At 39.8% G+C, this 25,262-nt stretch overlaps 1 protein-coding gene across 1 annotated transcript; it reads left to right on the top strand.

Annotated features, from left to right (window-relative positions):
* The first annotated feature begins 17,858 nt into the window (after positions 1–17,858).
* On the top strand, positions 17,859–22,545 carry LOC116993859 (A-kinase anchor protein 12-like). Its single transcript, XM_033055045.2, is given in 2 exon segments — positions 17,859–18,852; positions 19,742–22,545. Coding segments are annotated over 2 exon segments (3,693 nt in total). The 3' UTR covers positions 22,441–22,545.
* The last annotated feature ends 2,717 nt before the right edge of the window (positions 22,546–25,262 follow it).

The raw sequence follows: 25,262 nt of genomic DNA, 5'->3' as shown, positions 1-25,262 counted from the left end.
TAGGTCTTAAAATCCCTTTTTACTCTGTAAACTATGGGAATACACAACAATTTTAAAAAGTAAAAGAAAATATGGAAAAATAATGTGCCTGATCCTGGGTCCATAAAGAGTTATATGCTTCACCTAAAAGTCATAGAAAAACCTGTGCAAATCAATGTCTTCTTGCAGAACCTTTATTCTCTTCTTTGTGCACATCTTTGTGGGAGATGGAAAGAAGAGCAGAGAGTGAATTTTCTATATCATTTGTCTCATCAACTGACTTTAGGAATTTATAGCATTTTTCTTTCTCCTCAATTCAGAGGAGAAGAACTACTGTAGCATTTAAACTACAGTGACATCCTCTGGTATACAGACTACTTAATTGTCTTCAGGTCTTTGTTTGAAATCAAGAATACCTGCGTACAACTGGAGTAGGGATAGGGTGATGTCTACAAAAACAGGCAAAGCAAAAACTAAGTTGGACCAAAAATCATGCCGTGTTCTTGGTTTAGGAGGTTTATAAGCTGAGAGTCAGAATACATTAGCTAACTCAGAAAGTAGCATTTACTCTGGCTTGTCTGGTCTGCTCAAAGAGGAGTTTGTACAGTCTGTGATCCTCTGTGCTTATATTTTAGGACTCTGAGTTTAGTCTGCATTAGAAAACTTGGGTTAGACTCTGAACGCTTAAAAAAGAGCACTCTAAACATCTCAAATGTTCAATCTTAAGTGTCATTTCCTTTCTCTAGAGAATGTGGTTTTCCTAGATACAAAGTTTAGCATGAGCCTCAATGTGGCAGACCACTAAGGTTAGGATCATGACTTTTGTCTTTGAAAAAACCATTTTATAGCATTCTTAGCAGCAATCAGTACTACAGGATGTTTTATGATTTATTGCAGTCACAAAGCACACACTTACACGCATGGGACTGAGTACATCCTCAGTTGTTTTCCAGATGACAACCTGGGCTGGACAGGTAGGAGGGTTCTGCAGAGGCATCTGGACAGGCTGGATTGGTGGGCCAAGGGCAATTGGATGAGATTCGACATGACCAACTGCCAAGTCTTGCACTTGGGTCACAAGCCCATGCAGAGTTACAGGCTTGGGACAGAGTAGCTGGAAAGCTGTCTGGCAGAAAAGACTTGGGGGCGCTGGTCAAAAGCAGATGAACATGAGCCAGCAGTGTGCTCAAGAAGGCCAACGGAATCCTGGTCTGTATCAGCAACAGTGCAGCCAGGAGGACTGGGGCACTGATCAGCCCTCTGTACTTGATGCTGATGAGGTTACATCTTGAATCCTGTGTTCAGTTTTGTACCCCATACTTCAAGAAGCATCTGAGGGAGTTGGGATTGTTTAGTCTGGAGAAAATATGTCTCATGAGCGACCTTAGTGCTGTTTAGTCTGGAGAAAATATGTCTCATGAGAGACCTTAGTGCTCTCTGCAATTACCTGAAAGTAGGTGTAACCAAGTGCATTTGGTCACTTCACCCAAGTAACAAGTGATAGGACAAAAGGAAATGTCTTCAGGTTGTAACAGGTGAGGTTTAGATGGGATATTACCAATAACTTCTTCATTGAAAAGATTGTCATACACTAGAATATGCTGCTTAGGGAAGTGGTTGAGTCACTATCTCTGGAGGTATCTAGAAGATATGTAGACATTTGGAAAAAACAATTGGACTCTGCACGATTCCATGTGAATCAAGCAAAAGCTGTCTATTGTGTCCCTAAACATTGTTTATATTTACTTCTTATCTTGGATTACACAGTCATGCATTATTTAATTGGTTGTTCCGCTTTGTCATGCATCTTTTAACTGGTAGCTCTATATATTCTGCAAGGCAAGCACACGCTTTTTCTTTATCTAATTGGTTGATAATATAAGCATCATTTTACTCGGGTTGACACCCCTATGTTCTGTCAGCAACTTTTTGCTTCTTCTTTGTTCTTGCGGTATCAGCTTTTTTACCCACAGAGATCAACTATTTTCAGAAGGTTTAGGCTGGTTCACTTACTATATGTCCATTTTCCTGCAAATATAATCCTACATGTAGATGTGTCACTAAAGGACTTGATCTAGTGGTGGACTTGGCAGTGATAGATTAACAGTTGGACTCAATGGCCTTAAAGATCTCAAAGGTCTTTTTCAATGTAAACAATTCTATGATTCTAACTTAGTGTATAACAGAATTTTTCAGCCACTTTGGTGTAGGGTTCCAAAGTGTAACAACCATTAGAAGAATATGCTAATTTTCTCCACAGTTGTCTTAAATAGCTATGATTTTTTTTTCATTCACCTATTGTTTCTTTTTTGAGGGGAGTATGGGAATTTTTAATGTGGTGAACCAAAATTAATTTAGTGTTTAATTGAAAGTCATTGTTGCTCCTTTGTAATGTTTCATTGATGCCTTCATAATAGATATACTAGACAACCATGCGTATCTGATGTAGACAAACAGAAAAAAATTAATTACAAGTGAAAGTGTGTTTCATATTGTAGTGGGAGTTTGAATTGGCTTCAAGTTATAATGATTATACAATATAAATTATTAGAGAGGCTAAAGTATTGCCAGTAGCTGAACTTTCTGTAATTGGATAGAAACTTAGCTATAGCACAGACTGAGCCAAGTCCTTTTTTTTGTGCTCATACAGACATACACAGAGAACAAAAAGTAGTCTCAGAACCTAAAAACTTAGTCCAAATACTACGAAGAGGTGTTGGAGTAAGTAGCACTTGAGAAGCTCACACTTATTTTAGTTTGTTTCTATTTCTTCCAGGAAGTATTCTGCCTTTCAAGTTGTACCAATTCATGTGTCTGGTTTTTATCCTGGAATTTTCAGTGATCTGTACTCAGGCTAGTCCCACATTCTCCCTCATTTTAGTGGGCTTTGGGTATAAGCAAGGTAAACAACAAATAGAGTAAGTTATTTGTGTAGTATAACAAGCAATAAAGCCATGCACACATTTCTCCTGAACTGAGTACAATGACAAGAGAATCTTGGTACTAAATCACATGGGAATGTTAAATTCTATTCTAAGAGATTTGGTGCATGGTAGAAATGCTTCAGGCGGTGAAAGGACAGTGTTGTAAGTAGAGTATATAGACCTATGCTCTGAATACCAGTAGGCACTCAGTGTTACCCTGAAGAGACTAATTTCTGACTGAAAATCAGATGTGGTAATGTGCATTTCAGAGAGATGTTGTGATGCCTAATATTGGTTTCTCCAGAATCCTTTCCTGTTTGCTGCTGAGGGCATACTTGGTAGGAATCTAATTGGTTTCTAAATGCATAACATTTACCCTAAGTCATAAATCCATCCCCTACAGATACTGGTTTCTCAGATACTTGAACTTGATCAGAGAAACAAAATACTCCAAGGATTTTTATTCAAAGGATTTGTATTGACAGATTTGAAGAATAATTGGGTTTAAAAAGCTACCATTAATTCAAATCCAGTAGATCCGGTTACTGTATTGTATTGCATTTCTTTGTACATATGTCCACATGCTTTCTAGTTTGTACTTACTTATATTTATTCCCTATGATTGTCTATTAAAGACAAACAACTTTTTGCTATGGTTTTCAAGAAAAGGCTACATTTTGAAGCAGTTTCTCTAGAGAAATGAAGAGTGTTTGCATTGAAACATCAGCTGTGGTTTCAGGGTCTTAGAGTGCCAAAGGCATGTTGCTGCTGAAAAACAATTCCAGTATCAAACTTAACAGAACTTCGTATGCTAGTGTTGCAAGCATATTGCTATTCTGTGAAAAACTAGCAGGGAAAGAAAAATTAATTATCCTAAAATATTGATTAAGAAGTTTCACTGTGAAGAAAGAACAGGTCATTGAATTCTGCTGTTAGTGGCAGCAAATCAGCTAGAAATAGCAGCTGAAAAGGAAAAAATGGAAGCCCGAAAAAGAAATGTATCCATTAAACTAAAAAGTCTTTGGTGGACTGTTATGAATATTGGTATGTGTGCCACCATACATTTATGCTTTGTGAGTACCAATGAGTGTTGCCCGTCAGCCCAGCATGGCAGACAAGCTTGAGTAAGATAACATTTTTCTATAAGGCTCTTTCAGATATGTTCCTGTATAGATACAGAATTGCCCAGCTGTGCAGTGCTCCTTGTGCACTGCTCAGTTTAATCTGTCTAGCTCTTGTCATGGGTGATGGTAATATACTCCATTCCCTTCAAGTACAAAGAATTTTGACAGACTTGGGAAAAACTAGTTTTCAATTAATTGTTATGCTGAATGTCCATTAGAAAATCTCTATTATGCACAGGTAATACCTAAATACCCAGTTTCTCATTCTTGCACATAATAAAAAATAAGAATTATTAACACTTAATGGTAATTTATTAGTTATAGGAATGCTAGAGGCAAAGCAAAATTTTGTTGTTTCATATCCAGGTTGTACAGACGTTAAAAAATAATTAAACAAAACCCTGAAACTATTGTACTGAATTTTTTTTTACTCTTATGTTCACATTTGGTGCTAATGTGATTTATGATATGTATTTATTTGTGCAAATTGTTTTAAGGGAAATATTGAGGAAATACTTGTACGATTGACTGTTAGGATTTGAATGCATTACCCTTTAAAATTTGGTTTTGTTTTTACTTCTGCCACTCTAAAACTGGGTAACCTAGTGCAAATCAGGTCATCATTTGGAATCTGAGATTTCCATTTTGACAACGGGGATAACCTTGCTTAGTCCCACTTTCTTCTATTTTCTTTTGACCTTTTTTTACAGGGTTTTGCTTTTACTAGCCTCTTATGAGACAATATTTTGTTGCACTGTGAATATGCAGAACTTGCAGAGAGATTCCAGTGAAGATTGATACGTCTAAGTATTAATGCAGTATTAAAAAAAACCCTCACTAATTATTTGGATCTTTCACATCTCCTTTCTACTCCTGTGGATCTTTTTTTTTGTAGGCTTGATTGCAATTTGAAGGGTTAAATAATGTAACAGTGTTTTTTGCCTTCTGCAATTTGGTTTTCTCTGCTGAGTTTCTTGCTGTGGTGTTAAGGGAGTTGGTCAAGAGAACACAAAGCAAAGTAGCAGATCTGTAGACATATTGAAGACTTTCAGGATGGTATTCAGGTCCCTTTGAAATCAGAGAGAATTCAATGTCAGTGCTTTCTCTGTTTAAATGGAATAAGGATTTCATCTTCTTTATCGTCTTACAGGAAAGTTCCGGATTCCAAAAAAGAGCAGTACTTCAGTTAAATGTTTCAGCACTGTTTTTCTCAATTCAGCTGCACTCAAAGCCTTAATTTTTTTATTTGATGTGAGGCTGAGTAAATGCTTAGCAAAGAATAAAAGTTTAACTTTCCAGCTCAGTTGTGACAAGGAAAGCTGTTTAAAAAACCATTCAGGAGGAAGAAGGGGAATCTCAGATGTATTTTTTCTTAATGTGTAACAAGACACAGTAATATTCCTTTTTAAATGTTTTTCCCTTGTTCAAGAACACTTAGTAAGAATATGTGCAATTTTGGCTGCATTTTGAGAGATAATTCATTGAGTTGAGCTAGTGTTGTATAGTGAGATCACTGCTGATAAGATAGGGGATTAATATATATTATCTAGCCCAAATCAGGGTTTTATGTATGTTCCCTTGTTTGAAGGGAGTGGGGGTGGGACTTCCTGCCTCTGTAGCATTTCCAGAGCATTTTCTGCTTTTCATGAAACATCAGGCAGCAGGTACACCTACAAGAACCATCAAACACTGTTCATCAAAAGCCATCAAGTTTGTCCTGTGTTCTTTACCATGGTGTTAAAAATCAATCATTAAATAGATCTCCAGAGATCTCCAGAGATAAGGATCACCTGAACAGATGTTGCATTCTCTTTTCAACTCAGTAACCCAAGGGATCTCCTGTCTCCATACTTGACTTGCCATTTATTATTGCCAAGGCATGAGCAGAGATCTTTGTAGAATTTAGAGAGATCAATATATGACAAGGTGTATTATTATCATAATATATCATATATATATATATCATCTATATAACATACAGAGTTATATTCTATACGTACATATGTACACATATGAACCCTCAAAAGTTCATGTAATCATAGATATTTTTGCTATCTCTGTATTACGCATAGATTCCATTTTAATAAGGCAAACACTTGATATCAGGTATTCCAAAGAATTTCTACCATAAAGTGTGGTGGGGTGTGGGGTGGAACTTTAGTTCTCACAGCAAGTAACAATTGAATTCAGATCTGAATTCAGTTTCAAGCTTAGAAAAAGAGTAGCAAGAATCAAGAAGATTTTCATGTGTGTAAGACTTTTAAGCTAAAGTCTCCTACACATGCTTCATGCAAGTACTAAATAACTTGTATTTTATAAATTAAGTAGGTGGACACAATGTTAGAAATTATTAACTGGCAGTTGGCAGGTATACCTTATAAAGATGATGGAAAAGTACAGTCAATATAAGGTTTCTGCTGAATTTCACAACTCAAGTACGTAGGTGTGCACATCAACAAAATTAGCCTGTAAGTAGAAAAGTAGTAAGAAATTACAATGTTGTAAAATATGTTGATTGTTTAACTTGTTTCCCATTCCTTTTTTTTCTCTGGGTTGCAAAGCCCACACTTTGAGAAGTTAATGACCTCTGAATGACACAAATCATAGAAGGGGGACAAGGGCAAAGCTGCAGTAAAGATTTTTTTTTTCAGTACTTGATCAAATTATATGTTGCTTGATGGGATAATTCATGGTGATAAAACAAAAGCAATAGTTTAGCTTTTAGGCAGCTGGAAAACAGCATGAGATGGTGCCCTTCTTGCAGTGCAACTACCATGGAAAAAGGGGTAGAGATGCAAGAAAAATATAAATGACTGTGAAGACAGTTTTTCCTGTTCTCTTTAGAGCTTTTCCTGCTGTAAAAGAGAAAGAGACAGAGAGAGAGAGAAAGAAAGAATGAAAAAACAAAAGAAAGAAAAAGGAGAAAGAAAGAAAGAAAGAAAGAAAGAAAGAAAGAAAGAAAGAAAGAAAGAAAGAAAGAAAGAAAGAAAGAAAGAAAGAAAGAAAGAAAGAAAGACTGTTTTTTATTTTTACCTTGTACTTGATTTATTTGATGCTGTTCTGTTTTGTTATCAGTTTTTTAATCAAACTGGGGAAATGTTTTGTTTCAAACACACTCTCAGGTTTACACTCTGCCAGGCAGCACAGAACTGTCATCCATCCTCTTCCTGCGTAAAGCAAAGGAGGTTTAACTTTGGAAATATTGCCATACTACAGTATCTATCTGTTATTTTGAGAAAATCCAAATATAATTGATTCTAAAAAATGACACCTCTGCTTTCCCCTTGTTTTCTCTTGAGCTGCACTACCCCATACCTCAAGTCTTTGCGAGGTTGCATTCCTACTGCTCATTAGGCCTGAGTCTAGCAAAGGGTTTCCATGAGGTTTGATGCGTGCAAGAATGTCACATGAAAATAGATGGAGTTTAGGTATGGTGTTTAGAAGACTTTCAGTGCAAAGCCAAAACAACACACTTCAGTGCAAGATGACCCCTCGTTGCCTTTTCATTTTACTTTTTTTTCACCCTTTCCTTTGTACAATGACCTAATTTAGATGCTGGAAACATCTGAATACAGTAGAGAAGCCATAAACTATAGAAATCCCACCCCTCATTTCCTGTCCTTTTTCAAGTTTGTAGTAAGTTTCTAAATTACAGTAACCTCTATGAAAAATAAAGATGTGTTCAATATTAAAAGAAATTTAATAATAAACCCCAATATATCGGTATTCATTTTGGTTTTGCAGTAAAGACTGTATAAAATGTGGGTGCAACATTACTGTTTCCTTTTAAAATTCATCATAACCCACCCAGCAAGTTCAATTCAATTTGGGATCTATTTATGTATTTTTCAGTTTTGGACCTCTTGGTTGTCCAAATGGAGTTTCAGAGCTTACACTTAAGCTTCTATTCATTTACTGCTTGGTCTTAATGACATTATTATTGAATTGTTGCAGTCAAAATGACCATTGTTATGTCTAGGATGGATGTGGGGATCAAAAAGCAACCTTAGGAAAGAAATTAGAGAATTTGTTGTTTAACCTCATAAACCAAAGGCTGGAGGAAAATGTATAATGGACCTTTACAAAACCATGGCAGAGATGAATTATAGAGTCAGAGAAGGAGTGCTTAAGCTCAAGGACATCGTTGGTCCAGGAAAAAAAAGGACATTAGCTGACTAAATTTAGGCTGGAAAATGTTCCTCTGATGGCAAGAATATTCTGCTAATAGTGCTCTGGAATCATCTTTTAATGTTAGCAGCAAGACTCAGGCCAAACCCAACTCATTAGAGTTTGAATTGCTTTCTGAATGGGATTAAACAATCAGCTTGCATTAGCAAAGGTCTTCTCTGGAGGCAGTTTCTTTTCCTGTATTCAACTTAATTATTTTTTTATAACAAAAATTGTAAAAGTTTGTAAATTGGGAGCTTAAAATATTTTTCTTTAAGACACAATATTCAGAGATTTATGTAAGAGAAATGTGAATGAAAAGATTAGCTGAAAGAATGCATGATTGTTTGGAGTTTGTTTCTGGCATTATATAAAATAAATCTTTATTGTATGATATACTTTGTATTGCTACATTCTTGTGTGATTGCTCTAGATAGAACTGGTAAGCCATTGAAGACATAGTTGGAAAACACAAAGGACATTTATGTTCCTTTCAATACCTCAATACTTTACTCAAAAACAGACTCTTGCTATGACACAATCTCCTAGATGTGCTGTGGTTTGTGGTCATAGTTTAGTAGCTTTGGATTGCAGCCCAAGGTGCATTGAAATGGTTTTAAGTGTCACAAATGCTACCCTGTTTCCAAATAACGATCAGCTTCCCTGTGCTTCTCACCTCAAAACCTTTGGAGATGTGACCTTTTTGAACTTGTTTTTGTGCAAGGATGATACTGGGTATACCACAGAAAAGTTTTTTTTTTCTTTTAACTACTAAAGTCTATGATACCACATGTATTGCCTGACAGTCCATTATTCCTGAGTCAAACATTCTCTGCACTTGGTCGTGCTTTTTTCCAGATTCTGATATATAACAGTTCACTTTTGGAAATATTTGTTGTATGCAAAGCTTGCTTAGACTGGGATAAAACTTCCATTCATATGGGGTTTTTGCTGCTTCTTTATCTCAAATGAAGTGGCAATATTTAATTAAACTGCAACATGCAGAGCTCCATGAATATATGTTGTAAGTCAAGTTTTCTGAATTTGGAAGAACCAATGAAAACCTGCCACTTAAAAGTCCAAAGATATTGAAAAGAAGCATTTGTGCCTGGGTCAGGGGAGAATTTTAGTTATGTACAGATGGTAGCAATGGAAACAATATTGGAGTTTGCCTAGATGGTCATGAGAAATGTAAATAATGAACAAACCGTATCAAATAAATGTACATACTGTGCTGAACAGAGGTAAAACAAATTCACTAAGAAATCACAGAATTGGCTGCTGCACATTTATTTCTGTTCAGTGTGTCTGCTGCGAATAAAATCTTAGCCAAGGGCTGAGTTGCACATCTGTCTTGACCTTAATGCTACAGGCTCCAATATAAACATTAAAAAAAATCAAAACCTATTTCATGTCACAGCACACAAAGACCACTGCTCCCTGGAGTGATTTTAGTAAGTACAACTGCCCTTGCTTACAATGTTTTTAGCTTTCAGTTTTCAACAGCTCAACTCTGACATCGCAGATAAAAGCAATTTTTATGTGTAATTTTAGGTAAACGGAGTTGGATTAAAAGATTTCAGGCTGGTCCCTCTTTCCTTCTTTGTCTGCTCCATGTTACTTTCACAGGAAGATGTCTGGTGAGAAATCCCACTGCAAACTTTGCCTCATCCTACCAGGACAGCTTTATGTGAGATGTCCAGACTGGACGAGTTTCAAGGGATAAATTAGTACAAAGTAGAAAGTAAGAGGCAAGACTCTTACTATATTATTGAATTCTTTCATCTTTTCAGTTTAGCTTTGGTTGAACAAAGATAACTATGTTTCTATATGAAGCTTTTCACTGTCTGTTTTCCAATTGCTTTTTCCATTATTGCATATTCATGTATGGAAAGATTGATCAATAGCATTCTGTAAATAATCTCACTGCCATACCTTACTTGATCAACTACACAATCAAAACAATTGATAAACTGTTTTAAAGGCTTTAATTTGGGGGTTAAGGGTGTATTTGTCTCACTGAGCAGAAAATAAAGATGTTCAACAATTGTTAACAAAAAACTGCTGCTTGTAAAAGAAATTGTTTTCTTTCCGCATATGTAAATTATTCAAAAAACTGAGAGAAAAAAAAAAGTTTAATGCTGGTAGTTGGGACACTTTATCCAGGAAGTGGCATCACATGAGTTAGTGTGTCTAGCCTGTTTTTTATTCATACTTATGCATTTCTACAATGTGCAAAGGGATGAATAAAGGAGATTGCAGTACCCATGTAATCACCAGAATATCCAGATAGTTGTGCTGGAGATGGTGGGTTTATGTGTGATTGAACATACAAAAACTGCCTGTATTTCACTCAAAGTGACTGGGTTAAACCACCTTCCTCCATTTTAAAACAATCAAACCAAACTTATTTCTGGAAAAATCTTCTTTCCTAGTTTGGCTTGAATTTGTAAAATTTTCAAGCTGAAACTTTTATGAAACATTTTATGGAAGTTTTGTGGTTTGTGAGTAAGTTTTTCCCAGCTCTCATCTGTGTCCAGATCAAAGCCTTAATTTTCTTGACTCAAGCATCATCCTGCACACATAAGTATAAATAATTGTCTTTTTAATACAGGTGGACAAGTCAGCCCCTAAAAAATGTTCTATGTGCAGTCAGTTTCTGCACTAATATTTCCTGGATGATTCCTGACAAAGTAGAAATCCGTGAAGAGAAAATTTTATAGTTCACTGGTAATCATAACAGCAGGGCTTTTGTTCCAAGAATGGGGTCCTAATTACCTTCCGAAATTCAAAAAAATCATACTGACTATAGTATATTTTACATCATGTGCTAAAGTTATTTTAAGATGAGCAATTTCAATCTTTTTTTAATAAAAGCTTTTTGCATGGCACTTTAGCAAATCTGTGTATAAGTGGGTTTCCAGAATCACTTACTTTCTTGGCATTTATTCAGGAAGATGCAAATTCTGTTAACTGGCATCTATATATAGATGTCATAAATGCACAGACATTAATTTAATTAACTCTTGTGTGTTTTTTTTTTCTTTTTAGAACCATCTTTAAAATAAACTAAAATCCTGTGCTTTGTCTTTGATGTAATTTTAATAAGGTTAACTTACAGTCCCTGGGAAAATGCCTGCCTAGACCAGCCTTTAAAAGTTTGATCCATATAAATTATTGTTCTCTATTTAACAACAAAATCAATTTTAAAAATACATCCTTAATTTTTGTTGTTTCCACTCATGAAAAGATGGAAAAATAATTAACAAAATAGTAGTGGTGGAGAAACAAAAAAAAACAGTCAGAATAAATTATTGAATACTGCAATAATTTTCACTGCTTGCAATGCTTCAAAAACAATCTCTCTCTCAAGGGTCTGATCCTGCTCCCTTTCAAGCTGATGGAAGTTTTTCAATTAATTAAATGAAAAACAGCATAGAGGTAAGTTAAAATGAACTTGTTAGTTGGACTGTCACTTTATATTCTCCCTCCGCAGAGCTTAAATTTGTTGCCTACCAAATGAAATTCTTTCTCTTCATTTGTTTACTACATTTTAACTGCAAAGTACGAGAAAAGCAGTATTTTAGGTTTCAGTGAGAAACATCCCTGTCTTGTGTTTGCTTGGGCTTAATCTTCATATGTCTGTGCCACGGCGGGAGGTAAACTCAGAGGTTTCCCATTTGAAATCAGTCTCTTACCTATTTACCAGTGAGTTGCTGCTGACGATTAAGCTTTAGGTCACCAAATTGCTGCATTGTCTACAGTCACTATCTCCATCATACTACCTAAGTTGGATGTTTTCTGAAGATGTTGGCTTTAATTTTGTAGTGCCGGGCACACCATTCCAGGCAGTGCAAGTACACAGCATTTCTCAATGTCGTGGGCCGCCTGCTCCTTCTCTTCCACAGGATGGGAGGAAGAGAGAGTTGGGGGTGGGGGGAGAGCTTGACAGTCAAGATAAAAGCAAGGATATCATTTTGCCGAGACGGATTGCTGCAGTTAGTCTGTGCCAGCCCCTCTTGGCCGCTCCTGCTCTCTCTCGGCGGGGCTTCTCCAAGGGAATCCGGCGGCCGGAGCTCCTCCTGCCCTCCTTCCTCTCTCCCTTGGGGCTGGCAGGGCCTTTCCTCCCCCTTTTCCCCTCACGCCTTGCTGCCCAGGCTGAGGGGCCTGGCTGTACCCGGCTGAGGCCCGGCCCGGCAGCCCCGCACCCTGCGCCTTCCGCACTCCTCGAGGCGGAAAGTCGGGCTGCTGCCCCCGGTGATTCCCTTCTGATGGAGGAGCACAGCGGCCTCGGCAGCCCTGACCCCTGCGTGCAGCTCTGTAATTGATTTGTGACAAAAGTGACACGGTGAAATGTCGATTTACAGAGGTAATTGCACGCTGTAGTTAGGCGGTAGACTTTTAGATTACCGGAAGGAAAAGCTAAAGAAATGTTAGCAGTTGGAGAAGTAAACCTGTGGGCGCTGCTGGGTTGTGAGGAGGTTGTGAGGTTGGGAAGGGGGTTCACCTGTGCCCTTGGTGCCCACGGGAAATGTGTCCGTGGAAATGTGCCGCTCCTCCCGCGTGCGGCGTGGCAGCACGGCTTCCGTGGGCGGCTGTGGAGCCGTAGGAATACTAAGTATGTATTAAAATACTCCTTCGGTGTAGAGCCAGGCTAGCAGCGCTAAGTGTATTGATTTATAGTTTGCTTGCTGTGGCGAAGGAAATTTTACACATTTCAATGTTTTTATAAAATTTATCAAAGGTTTATGTCTTTATAGCCGTGGTAAGGAGATGGGTGCCCGTGGCTATGTACAATGCTGATTTATGCTGTATAAGGTTTTGGGGGCCAAGGGGTGTTTGCTAATGATCTTATTTAAGGTGTGGGGAAGAAACTGCTTTGACCTTAATGATAATAATCCAAGGGATTAGCACAATGAAGTTCTGAAGTTCCTTAAAATACATATTATGCTACATCTTGAAGAGCAAGTTATAAATAAGTGGATAATAGTGGACAGGGCAGGATACAACAAAACATATATGTTAACAAACTCCATTAGGACTTTCAAAAAGTCTTTAAAAACATGCTTCCTTCCCTCAGAAGCACAGAGAAGCCAAGTAGTCCCACTATGGAAAGCAAAATGTTATTTTTGAATCTGCAAATGATAAAGTCAAATAAAAAAACCAAAATGAACTGATCAGTGTTTATCCCACTAAAAAGCTACCGTCAGAAGTACACAACTCACCCTGGAATTATAATACTTATTTTCTGGCTTTAATTTATATGCAGAAAGGAATTAAGCAACAGTTCATATGAAAAATTTCCAGAAGTTATGAAAGATATGTCTACACTGTAATGTAAATGTAGAAGTACCTGAGTTAGTTTTAAACAAGAACTGGAACACTTTAGTGGTGACAAACTGGCAGCTTATCGACAACAGTGAATTTTCCCTCCTACGTTTCTCGGTCAGAAAGATAGCTGGATATGTGCTTCTCAGAGTAGGACAACTGAGACTTTGCTGACCTAGGTGAACTTCTCTGAGTGTCCCAGCTCAGTCCTTTGGAAACAGCCTGGATGTCTCCCTACTTAAGCGAAGATTGCAGCACTTTAGGAGGCACGGTGACTTGGAAAAAAAAAAAAAAAGTCATCAAACAGCCAGGAAAAAACCTAAACAACCAAAGAAACTAAAAATCCAGACCAAACCAAGCCAAACAACCCCCAACCCAAAACTCACACAACGCCCCCGCCCCCACCCAAACTCCACTTCTTGCAACATGTGTACATTTAAAGAATGAGGATCCAAAACCCGTAAACTATTTATGTGCTTTGCAAGAGTATAAAAAGTTGCAATAATAAATTAGAAAAACAGTTTTGAAAGGAATCCTTGTCACTGTAATCAGTTGTGCTTAGAGCATAAGCCAGCCTTTACTGTCTGAGGTCAGGGAGAAACTTTTCATGTTGGGGCAGTTCTTCCTATGGCCGCCTACTGAGTAGACTTTGCGCGTCTTACTAAGCTGGGACTGCCCACAGTTGAAGAGAGGATACCGGGGTATGTGAGCCACTGGTATCTTTTATATTTTTTTCCATAAACCTCAACCAGGGAAACTGAAAGAAGTGTGGTTTGGGAAGCTCAAATTGAGGTAAGAGACAAGGTAGGTACTGCAGGCAGATTCTTCCATTGCATCAGCTTCTGGATGGAAAATGTCTGCTAAGATGTTTGGATTTGTTTGTTTTTTCTTTGGGATTTGTGTTTGTTCAGTTGGGTCTGGTTTTTAAATTTTTTTTCTGTATGTTACTGTCTTTTTGCTACCTATATATTTTATTTATTTTTAAAATTTTTATAATGCTGAAACTTTTAATTAGTAGATTTCTGTGCTAGCTATATAATTTTAATATACCTTCAAGATAAGGCCCTGACAAGGTCCCGTGTAAATCAGATACAGCTGTTTCCTAAATCCAGTCATTCCTGCCTTGTAGTTTTCTAGTAATTACCTCATGTACAAGAAATACTGTATTCCTGTATTGTGCCCCTAAGTATATTAAGTGTTTCCATTAGCTTGCCTGCTGCTGAGACATCTCAGAGTTTTTGATGTGGGATTTTTTTTTTTTAATAATTTATTTTTTTCATCAAAGTAAGTAATACGGTTGTTGCGCTTTGCATCACCAGCATTCCCACTGGTTTAAGAAAGGTTTTGGTGTGCACACTTTTGCTTCCCTTGAGGTCTACCTCTGGATATTTGAGATTAGGGCTTGATTACACACTATGGAGTTTTGTCAGTTGTAAGATGACATGCCCAAAGTTGGCATTCTAGCTGATCGAAATTTTTTCATAACTTTTTCTGGGAGATGTATATCTGTTTTTGTCATTTTGTCCCTGGATTTTTGAGCAATTACTCAAAGAATTAGTGTAATGTCAAGAAATTACCCTAGTCTTTCCCAGAGTCCTTTTTGCCTCCAGATGCAACATAGTTCCAGAGGTTTTTTTTTAATGTCCTCATCTCTGAAAATGGGGGGCTTAATTTTTGTGTTAAGCCTGTTATAATTTTCACCACTACAACTGAACTCCTGAGCATTCATTTATCTTTAGGTATTTAAGTATTTCTATTGTCTTTCACATTGTTTTGATGCCTTCATATGAAAAGGAATCTACTTCCTGGATAAAATCTGGTTTATTTTTCAAATTCAATGTGATATGCTGCCTTCCCCTCACATCTCTGTCATGCTTAAAAGAAAACATAGTTAAATACATATTTTGTAAAATCTTATTTCGACATGGTTTGCTTTCTTCTCTGAGTAGAACACATCAAACCATGCAGAAATCAGATTGAAAGCCTGACAAGGGCATATTTCTGCTTGCAGTGGTAGTAACCTCTTGTCCTATCACATTAGCTCTTTCACTTGCCTCTTTCACATTGTGAACTCCGTGTTCTTCTGTTCATATGGATGACTTTTTAATTTACTCTTTTTCCTTGGAAACATTTAATCCCAAGGATAACATTGGCATAATATTGAAAGTGAGATATACTGTGCAATTTCAAATGTGTGAACTTCACCTAAGTTTTCCAGGTTTTATGTCATAGCTTTCCCTTGACTTAACTCATGTTCACAGTCAGTCCTACATTAGACTTTTTGAAAATGGAAGAAAAATTCCTCGTTCTATTCATTATCTTTTTCCAAGCCTTTTGGCTTGCAGCGATTGCTGTTTTCCATACTGCAGGGGTGAAAAAGCAGCTTCTGTGCTCTTCTACTGATTTTTTATTGCAAAGATGACCAAAGAAATGTCAAATATTGTAAGATTAATTAGTTTTAAAAGCCTAACAACCTCTGTATCAATTAAATATTAACTTTTCACCAAGCATGTCATAGTTTAAAGACTTTTATACAACATTTCTCTATCCAGTATTCCTAAAATGGTGAAGCATGAAACAACCCATTCTGGAATAAAGGTGGATGACAAAATACCATTCACTCTTGAAGCATGAATATTTTTAGGATTTCCTGTTAGCTTATAGATTTTATTTTTTCTTTAAAGACCTGTGAAAGAAACGTTACCAGCTACATTACTTTCCAAATAAGCAAGATCATGAGAAGGCATACACTAGTACTTTCAAACAAAAATGTGGGATAGACTCTGGGCACCTAGATTAAGATATCTGTTAGTCTTGTACTTTTCAAAATAGGTGTTTTTAGTTTTGCTATTCATTTGTGTTAGCACTGGAGGTAGCTGTTCCAAAGCTGTAAAAGTCCAAAGAAAGTGCAAAGAAAGAAGCAATTGGTTCCAGAAAAGAGAGATAGGAATGTGTCAGGATTTTTTTCGTTATATTATACTGTTTGAACAATAGTGTTGCTTCATTGCAGTAATTTAAAAGTTCATTACAAGAAATAAATGTTTTGATACTGCAGCATTATATTCTCTGATGACATAATGATTGCTACCAATTCCTAATAAAGAATGACTTGTTCCTCACATATTTGACCCTTTATATCTTGTTTGAATGCAAGTTAATGGGATACCAACTGTATTTGTGAACCTCCTAGAAAACTTGAGGTTAACCCACTGTAAACACAGCTTCCATCATAAAGCTTGAACATCTGTGAGAGATTCTAGTAAGAAGTCGTAAACAAAAATACTCCATATTGATTCATAAACACTTCCACAGTCCAGGACACTGGAAGGATGTTGTGTCACTTGGGGTGATAAAGAATGCCAACTGTATTTATTTTCTGAGGGCCCTCCTTGCCAGGCTGTGAGTAGTGCTCTGTTATCTAAGCTACATTTTGTATTCCAAAGTCCACATTGTGTTCCTTGTTCGAAATCACGAATTCTGTAAATGCTTCAGGCAAAACAAATTTTTATTACCCCATGGTGTGATCCTTAACTAAAAGAACAGGTTAATTTAGATGACAAAGAGAACCACTTCAGTGGAATTGAAAAGAAAATTGTGTTTCCTGTGGTTAGCCAGAAAGATCGTTCGGAAGACATCGCGATGTACGAGGAGTTAGGGCACACCCTCTCCATGACGTTAGCCAATCACAGCTGTACCAACTGTACTTAAGCCAGCGTTTGCCGGGTAATAAATGCACTTCACCATCCACCCCATGGGTGTTCGTGTGTGATTTGGCCCGTCAGGCATGTAAGGTGTTTGCCGACGTGTCCCGTCCTAAGAACTGGGTCGCTACGCCTCCACCTGCGAGGCAACAAATGGTGCCGAAACCCGGGATCGCCACCCGGTGTACAGGTGAGGGAAGGTCGCCTCTCGACGTTCGGGTGAGGGAACGTCGTCTACTGCCCCACGGGCATAGGCGGATAGCCCCCTGACGTGCGAGCGTGGACGGATAGCCCCCTGCTACACGGGCGCGGGCGATCGGGTGACGGGATTCACGCCGGTTCAGGAGGGACGGTCGGAGCGGCTGGACCGACTTCGACGGGGAGGACGCTCCCAGTGCCGTCGAGATGGAGGCGCTCGGCGAGGTAATAGGGGAATTAAACAATCAGTGGGGGATAAGTGTTAAAAGAAAAGATTTGGAGTGCGCGGTTGAAAGGTTAATAGAATTGAGTGCAGTAGGTCGTCCTGTGGACCGTGCTCGGGATATCGGGAGAAATGCCTCAAAGCACTCGCAGAAGATGTGATAATTACAGGATCAAGCAAATGTTTAAAGAGTTGGGGGAAAGTTATGCGGGCTATGGAAAGGGCTCTATCGGAACAAAAGATTTGGAAAGCAGCTCGCAGCTGTTTAAAGATCCCACCTAAAGTGCGGGTGGCCGCAGCCACCCGGACTGCGTCTGGCGATCGCGCGGGGTCGAAAACTAACAACCACTCACGGCCTCAGTGCCTTATCTCAAACCCTAATCTAGCTACTAATCGGTCGCCAGACTGCGGGAAAGTATTTGAGCCTCAGGGCATTTTTAAAGAGTCGAGCCCTGAAGAAGTTTTTAAAAAGCCACTGCCCCTCGTGTCACAAAATGGCGCTGGGGAAGAGAGAGAGGGGCAGGGCGAGAGGTCCGTTCCCACCACAGGCATGCGCAATTTCGAACACCAGGGGGAGGGCGCGGCCGGCAAGAGGGAGGAGACCCCAAGATCCAACCGGGGAGCTCACCCCAAAACACTCCCCTGGGAGGAGGAGAACTCCTCCAAAGAAGGGCAGAGAAGGGGAGGGGGAAGAAGAAGGCGGAGTTCGGGCAAAAGTCACCGGTGGCCAGAAGCTCCTTACCACTCCGCTTCCACCGACTCGGATCGCGAGTTCGGGTGGGCCGGACAGACATTGCGGCACGAGCGGTGGAGAAGTCGAGGACACACAGGGCGATGCACATCCAGTGCAGAATCAGAATCCGATTCTGATAGAAATAATGCTCCAGCCGTTCCCATCGAAAATACTGGCTCGTTCACACCGCGCGCAAACCAAGGGGGCCACCGCAACCAGGAAGTGAAGGTCCCGGAGCTCCGAAGTTTAGTGTCAAAAGCCAAGGGTCCAATTTTAGAGGGCAGCAGCACAGAGGGACGTTTAAAACATTCAGGAAGAGAACACAGGCTATCCTGCCGATGTTACGTAGCCAGGGGTGGCTCCAGCTACATCTCACTCAGCGTCCACAGAGACAGGAGGGTTTCTCCCCTGGCCATGCCCTCAGGAAAGTTCGGCAGCAGCTTTGCACGTCTCAGAACCAAGCTTGTCGGAACATGTGTGTGTGTTTTGGAGACCTTGCCAGGTCGATATTCGCCTTGGTAACTCGTTCTCCTGCAGTTGCTGAAAACGTGCCTCACCAATACAGCAAGCACATGTTAGCATTTTTAAGCATATGAGGGAGTTTACACCACAACGTTTGCTAATGATATTTGTGTACATTGCACTGGCATCGTATATTGTTAACCATTCAGAGAACTTAGGGATGTTGCTTCCTTTAACATCATAAATTTGAGGAACCAAAAATTGAGTGAATTAGTTTGGTGAAAAGTATTTTATTGTTAAATTGAAATTGTGTGATTTTCTAAAATACTTATCCCTTACCACTTTTCAAAATTTAGTAAAGGTTGGGTTTTAAAATGTAATAGGAAAAAACATTTTGCCTAGTCTAATATCTCAGCCCTGACCAGGTGGGAATATTAGCTAAGCAAAGAACGTTTGCCATTGAAAACTTCTCAGTCTCTTTCAATTGTGGCCAGACTGGAATTGGCTGACAAGGGGAGAAAACTATAAAGTTCAGATATTTCTGAATTAAAATCGAAAACAAGTAATTTGGACGGGTTGATTCGATCTTGCAAGGGCTAGAACCTTTTCCTTTGAAGGGAACGCAGAGAATCTTGTCCGGAAAGGATTCTCCTGGGTTGTCATTAGACAGGAGATTTGCCCCAAGGCATCTGGGCATCGAACCAGCCAGTCACAGAAGAAGAGCATCTAGCTCCCATCCACACAGCAGTCCCTCCATTAGCTTCTTCTCGTGCCAGGACTGCAGGCACTCCTCCTGGAGGGGCACCAGGTCCCCATCCAGCAGTCCAGGCAGGAGCGCGCCCACACATGCGAGAATTCCTCTGCCAGTGCCCTGGTGTGCGGGCTCAGCTGCAGGTAACAAGCAAGAATAAACATGGCAGAAACAGCTGAAGAACATTCTGATATTCCAGCTGTTGTTCCTTTATCGGAGTATGAAGCAGCAGAACAGGAAAAAATGGAAGCCCAACGAGTGAAAGATGCTGAAGCAATGAGAGAACAAACCTCAGAGGAAGAGAGAGCAGAAAAGTTAGAGGAGACCCTGAAGATGGAGTAAAGATCTGAAGGACTGGTACATGCAGTTGCTGTTACTGTTGTGAAAGAAGAAAGGGTGGTGAGCAGCATTGAGGAGAGATCACCATCATGGACATCTGCTGCTCTGACAGAGTGCATTGAGCAGGCAAGAGAAGAGGAAGAGAAAGAAATTCAGAAAGCAGCTGAACTGGGTGTTACTGTGGAGGATGCAGTGGTAGCTGCTAAGACAGTGCCAGAGACCAGAAAGGATGTAAGTGATGACACCACAGCAAGTGAACTGGAGCTAACCTCTGAAGCAGTGACTGCTCTGGAGAGAACAGAAGCTTCCTGTGCTGAAGAAACAATGGAAGCATCCCTTGCTGAAGAGACAACTGAGATGGTTTCTGCTGTTTCACAGTTGTTAGAAACCCCAGATACTACAGAGAAAGCTACACCAGTTCAAGAAGTAGAGGCCACTGAACAAAATTTGAAAGAATTGGACAAACAGACACAAAAAGTTCTTCATGAAGTTGCTGAAAGAGTCAAGTCAGATGTAACACAGCTGGTTAGTGAAAGAGCTGTAGCAGAAACTGTAATTACAACAGCACAGGGACTTGAGTCAGAAGTGAAAGGTGGTGCTAAAGATGGGAGCATTGTAGACCAGGAAACTGTTCTGCTTGAACAGTCCTTGGAAAATGAACACAAAGAAGATGGCCCCCAGCAAAGTGCAGAGAGCATTCAGGGCCAAAACAGAGTTGAAGATATTGTTTTACTTACAGGATCAGAGAAAAGTGAAATACCTTCTGTGATGGAAAAAAGCACGGAAAGACATCAAGGATATGTTGAAGATCATAAAGAAGTAAATGAAGTGCAGAGGAGAGCAGAGGAAACTTTATCACATGCCGAAGAGTTTAACAGCATCAAAGCCATCACTCCCAAGGAAGAGCTGTCTGCAAAGCAGAAGCCTTCAGAACAAGAGAAACTGCCTGTAACAGAGTTGACACTGAATGGGACAAGAGATGAATGTGCTCTAGAAGGAAAGCCTGCAGTTCAGGACAAGACAGAGGATGAAACCTCATCCTTGGGGCTAACAGCTGAAAAGCCTATGCAGCTTGGAGGAGAGGGCAGAACGCTTACTTTGGGACCAGAGTACACAGAAGCAGTTGTCACTGTGGTCCCTGTTAAAACTGAAAAACAAGATGGAATTCCTGACTCAGAAGAGCAGGTTTGTGCTAAAGGAGGGCCTAGCAGGACACCTGTCCTGAGAGAGGAAGATGATGCTGTGCTCAATGGAATAAAAAGCACAGAAGTCACTGTTCCTGAGGTTCTACTGCAGAGCAAGGAAAAAACTTCTGCCATTCCTTCAAAAACAGATGACTCAGAAGCAGATGCTGAGCAGAGTGTGAGCAATGGGTCTGACAGAGACTTTGCAGCAAAACATTCTGTGGCCATCACAGAACCACAGTGCAGAGACAAAACAACTGAAACTCCCTCCAAGAGTGACGAAGCAAAAGGTGGCAAAGTGGAAAGTGCTGTGCTCAAATCTGAAATGCAGCTGGAGAGCACTTCCATTGTTACCGAGGCTCCTATGCAGATTGAAGCACATGGGGCATCTAATTTAGCATCAACATGCCCAGAGATTGTTGAAAATGGAAGTGCTGTTATCCCTGATATAAGTCCTAAGAAATGCGAAACACCCAGCAGCTTGGCTGGAGAAGAGACTGTGGGAAAAGGACAAGAACTCGTAGAAACCTTGAGCTGTCAAGGTTCTCAGAAAGAAGATAAGAAAAATGAGCAATTGCTGGAAGGAGCCAAAGAAGCATTTGAATATGGAAAACAGGAAGCTGTGAGGCATGATGAATGTTCAACTGCTGTCCAGCAAGAGGAAGGCTCTGACTCAGCCTTTGCATAGGCTGAAAGCTTAGGGGCTCTGAAAACACCTGTGGCTGTCACAGCTGCAGCAGGTGGAGAGCATGTCATGGCAGAAACTGCGACACACACAGACGTGACAGCCAAAACTGCACAGCCCTTGGCAACCACACCAGAGCAAATGGTTTCTCAAGAGGTCCCAGTTTCTAATATTGACTGTTCAGGCTGTGGGACTGCAGAGCTTGATAGTGTGGAGGCAACCAAGCCTGGAGTAACTTGTGCTTCTATGAATAGAGTATCAGAAGAGCAAGAGCAGCCCCAGAGCACGGAGCAAGCCGAACACAATGGTATTCCTTCCAGTCACAGTCTGTCTCCCAGCCACCTGGAATTTCAGAAGCATGTCATTCAGTCTGTGATCATAGAGTCCCAGAGCACAGAAATTGTATTGAATGCCATCCAGTCAGCTGTTCACAAGCTTGCAGAAACAGAAGAGTTGGCTGCCCTTGAGTCAGAGCAGAGCATTAAGTCCATAAGGAAAAGCCCATCAGATACAATTGTACCTGAACTTCTGGGAAGTACTGGCAGGGACAGAGGGTTTTACCAATTCCATTCCCCCGAGCGACCAAGTGCGCATACCAGCGACCGCACTGCCAGCATTAAATCAGTTCCCCAGGGGGGATGAGATAAATAGTCCTGCCCAGAGATGCTGAACCACCCGAGCACTAGAGAAAGGCCCACAAGTTACAGTTAAGAACAGACTAAGGGAGTGGGAACAAGGTAGGAGACTAGTGCTCACGGGGCAAGGGTACGTGGCAGTAAAAAAAGGATGATGTCATCAAGTGGTGCCCATTAAAATCCATAAAGCCCATGCTGCCTAATAATACCGATGAAACTAACGAGATCTCTGAGTTTCTTTTGACAGGTTTGCCGCCATGATCCATCTCGTCAGCCTCGTGTTTCGTCTTCGTGCTTCAGTGTTCTGTCGTTGCCAAACCCGCTTCATCGGCCAAGCAAAGAGCTCAAAGACAAGTTCCAACGTCATGGCCAAACGCTCCGGCAATGAAATCAGTTCAATTCCCCTGTTTACCCAACAGCCCTAGTTTACCACCCATGTGTTCACCCTAGTACGACCAGTTGCAGTTGTTGTACCCATGTTAGCGTTCAATCCCCGTTTCATAAGTAAACTAGCCCGATTCGTGAAAGCTCATTCGAGCAAAGTCGATATTGCGCTGTAGAGCAAAGTGACTTCAACCGTTTATGTGATTTGTTAACTAGATAAGTTATAACCAAGTTGCGATTGCATTCGGACGTTTAAAACGGTTCGCGAGTTGTTACTAACATGTTCCACGAGTTATTACTAACATCAGTTTAGTACAGTTACGAAGGCTTAACCGGTCATGGAGAGGGGGGAAATGTGGTTAGCCAGAAAGATCGTTCGGAAGACATCGCAATGTACGAGGAGTTAGGGCACACCCTCTCCATGACGTTAGCCAATCACAGCTGTACCAACTGTACTTAAGCCGGCGTTTGCCGGGTAATAAATGCACTTCACCATCCACCCCATGGGTGTTCGTGTGTGATTTGGCCCGTCAGGCATGTAAAGTGTTTGCCGACGTGTCCCGTCCTAAGAACTGGGTCGCTACGCCTCCACCTGCGAGGCAACAGTTTCCTTGTGTTTCTTTGCATGTATCATAACTCAAGCTTTGTTGCTATGCAGCATGAAGGTGAACCTTTAACATCTTTAATGAACATCAGTGCAAAGCTTATCATAAAATCTGCCCTAAGTGTAGCTCTGATAAGACACCATCTGATCTTCAGTAAACTCACAAGTGTAAGTAGCATAAAGTAGAGTTTGAAATTTCTGAAGTAATTTCCTTCATCCTCTTCTTAAATAACTTGGCTGTGGATGGTCCATCAGTTTAAATGATAGAACAAAAGGTTCTACAGCTACAAAACAAACTATTTTGGCTTGCTTCTTGGGTGGCTGTTTATTGTTTTACAAGACAATGGGAATTGTCATAGTGTTTTAGAGTATTTTCATAAATTTATTCAATATTTATTGTCAAGAATACTTCAGTTTTGTATTTTGAAGTTTGATACTACTTACATTTTAAAGAAATCCTCTGGTACTTTTCCAGTTTTCTGTGACTTTTTCTAACCGCTTGCTCTCAAAATCCTTTTAATTTTTATTTGTGAACTGAGTAAACAATCTGGAAGTCATTGATAGACAATAAAAATGGCACCCCACAATGCTATTTAAAAAAAAAAAAAAAAAAGGGCGACAGACACTATTATCTTGTCTATGTTTGACATACTTTCCTAAAATTTCCCACAATTACTGGCTCAATTTCAGCTCTACTGGTGGTAAAAAATGTAGAAATGTTAGTATACACAGGGCACTGATGTGAGCTGGTGTTTCGGATCATCTATTGTTATTTATTGCTATTTATTACTTGTGTATTACAGTTTCTGGGACCCAGCCTCATGGATCAAGTACTTCACTGAGCTTGGCATCAGGCCAGCTCTAGAGGGCAAAACTGTCCCTGCCACACTGGGTTAAAACACCGTAGTTAAACTGCTGGTGAGCCGTGCACATCAAAATGTCTCTTTGGTTAGCAGAAATGCAGAAGCAGACCAACACAGTGCCCAGGAAATTAATATACTAGCTTGTACTTTCACTACAACATCCATGTGGAAATTGTGCATTCTTTACCACTGTAAGATCAAGGCACTTATGAATGTTTGATTCTACTCATTACTACAAGTATTTTAGAAATAAACATAAAAATTGTGATGGGGGATGAAGAACACTGACCATAAAAGACTTAAGAGTGTGTAGGTTTTATTCCCTACTGGCAGATGTAGCAATAACTTGTCCTCCCTGTATCTTTATATAGGTTTCTGGAGAGCAGGAGAAAATAAATTTCAAATAGGTTTTATCTTTCTTGTGAAAATTACTCTTAGACAAATATATCACTGTAAGCACTACTATAGTCTCCAATTTGGCAGGCCCAAGAAGAGGCAACCAGACTCAGTGCCCAAGAAGAGGCAACCAGACTCAGTAAACACATAACATGTAAGGAACTGTGGAAGTAATTTGCTGAACTATAAATGTTACTATGTTCACAGTAGCACAGAATCTGCTGTTACTGAAGAGCTGAACATATTTTGACTGATCTGAGATCAGGTTGTAGCTTTAAAACAGCTTTCTTTTTCTGATTGGTTTTGACCAGAGGAAGTATATTTGTTCAAATGAGCCATTCTTTCAGAGGAAGGTGTTTCATTACCCTTTGAGAACAGGCACATGTGCCAGAATAAATATGTTTTAACCTCTATAGATTTTTCCTAGGGGCAAAAGGTACTGTCTTTTCTTTGTTTCTGGAAATAGGTGAGATTTCCATAACTGTAAGAAGACAATAATTTGTGGACACCTTGAAGTACTGGTTTGTCTGTAAATTTAGCTGGTAACAAATTGGAGTGGCATACTGAATTAAGTTAGTACGG

The sequence above is a fragment of the Catharus ustulatus genome, chromosome 1 (assembly GCF_009819885.2).
Source record: "Catharus ustulatus isolate bCatUst1 chromosome 1, bCatUst1.pri.v2, whole genome shotgun sequence".
Lineage (NCBI taxonomy): Eukaryota > Metazoa > Chordata > Aves > Passeriformes > Turdidae > Catharus > Catharus ustulatus.
Note: the sequence above shows the minus strand (reverse complement) of the source record. Positions and strands in the feature narration are given on the sequence as shown.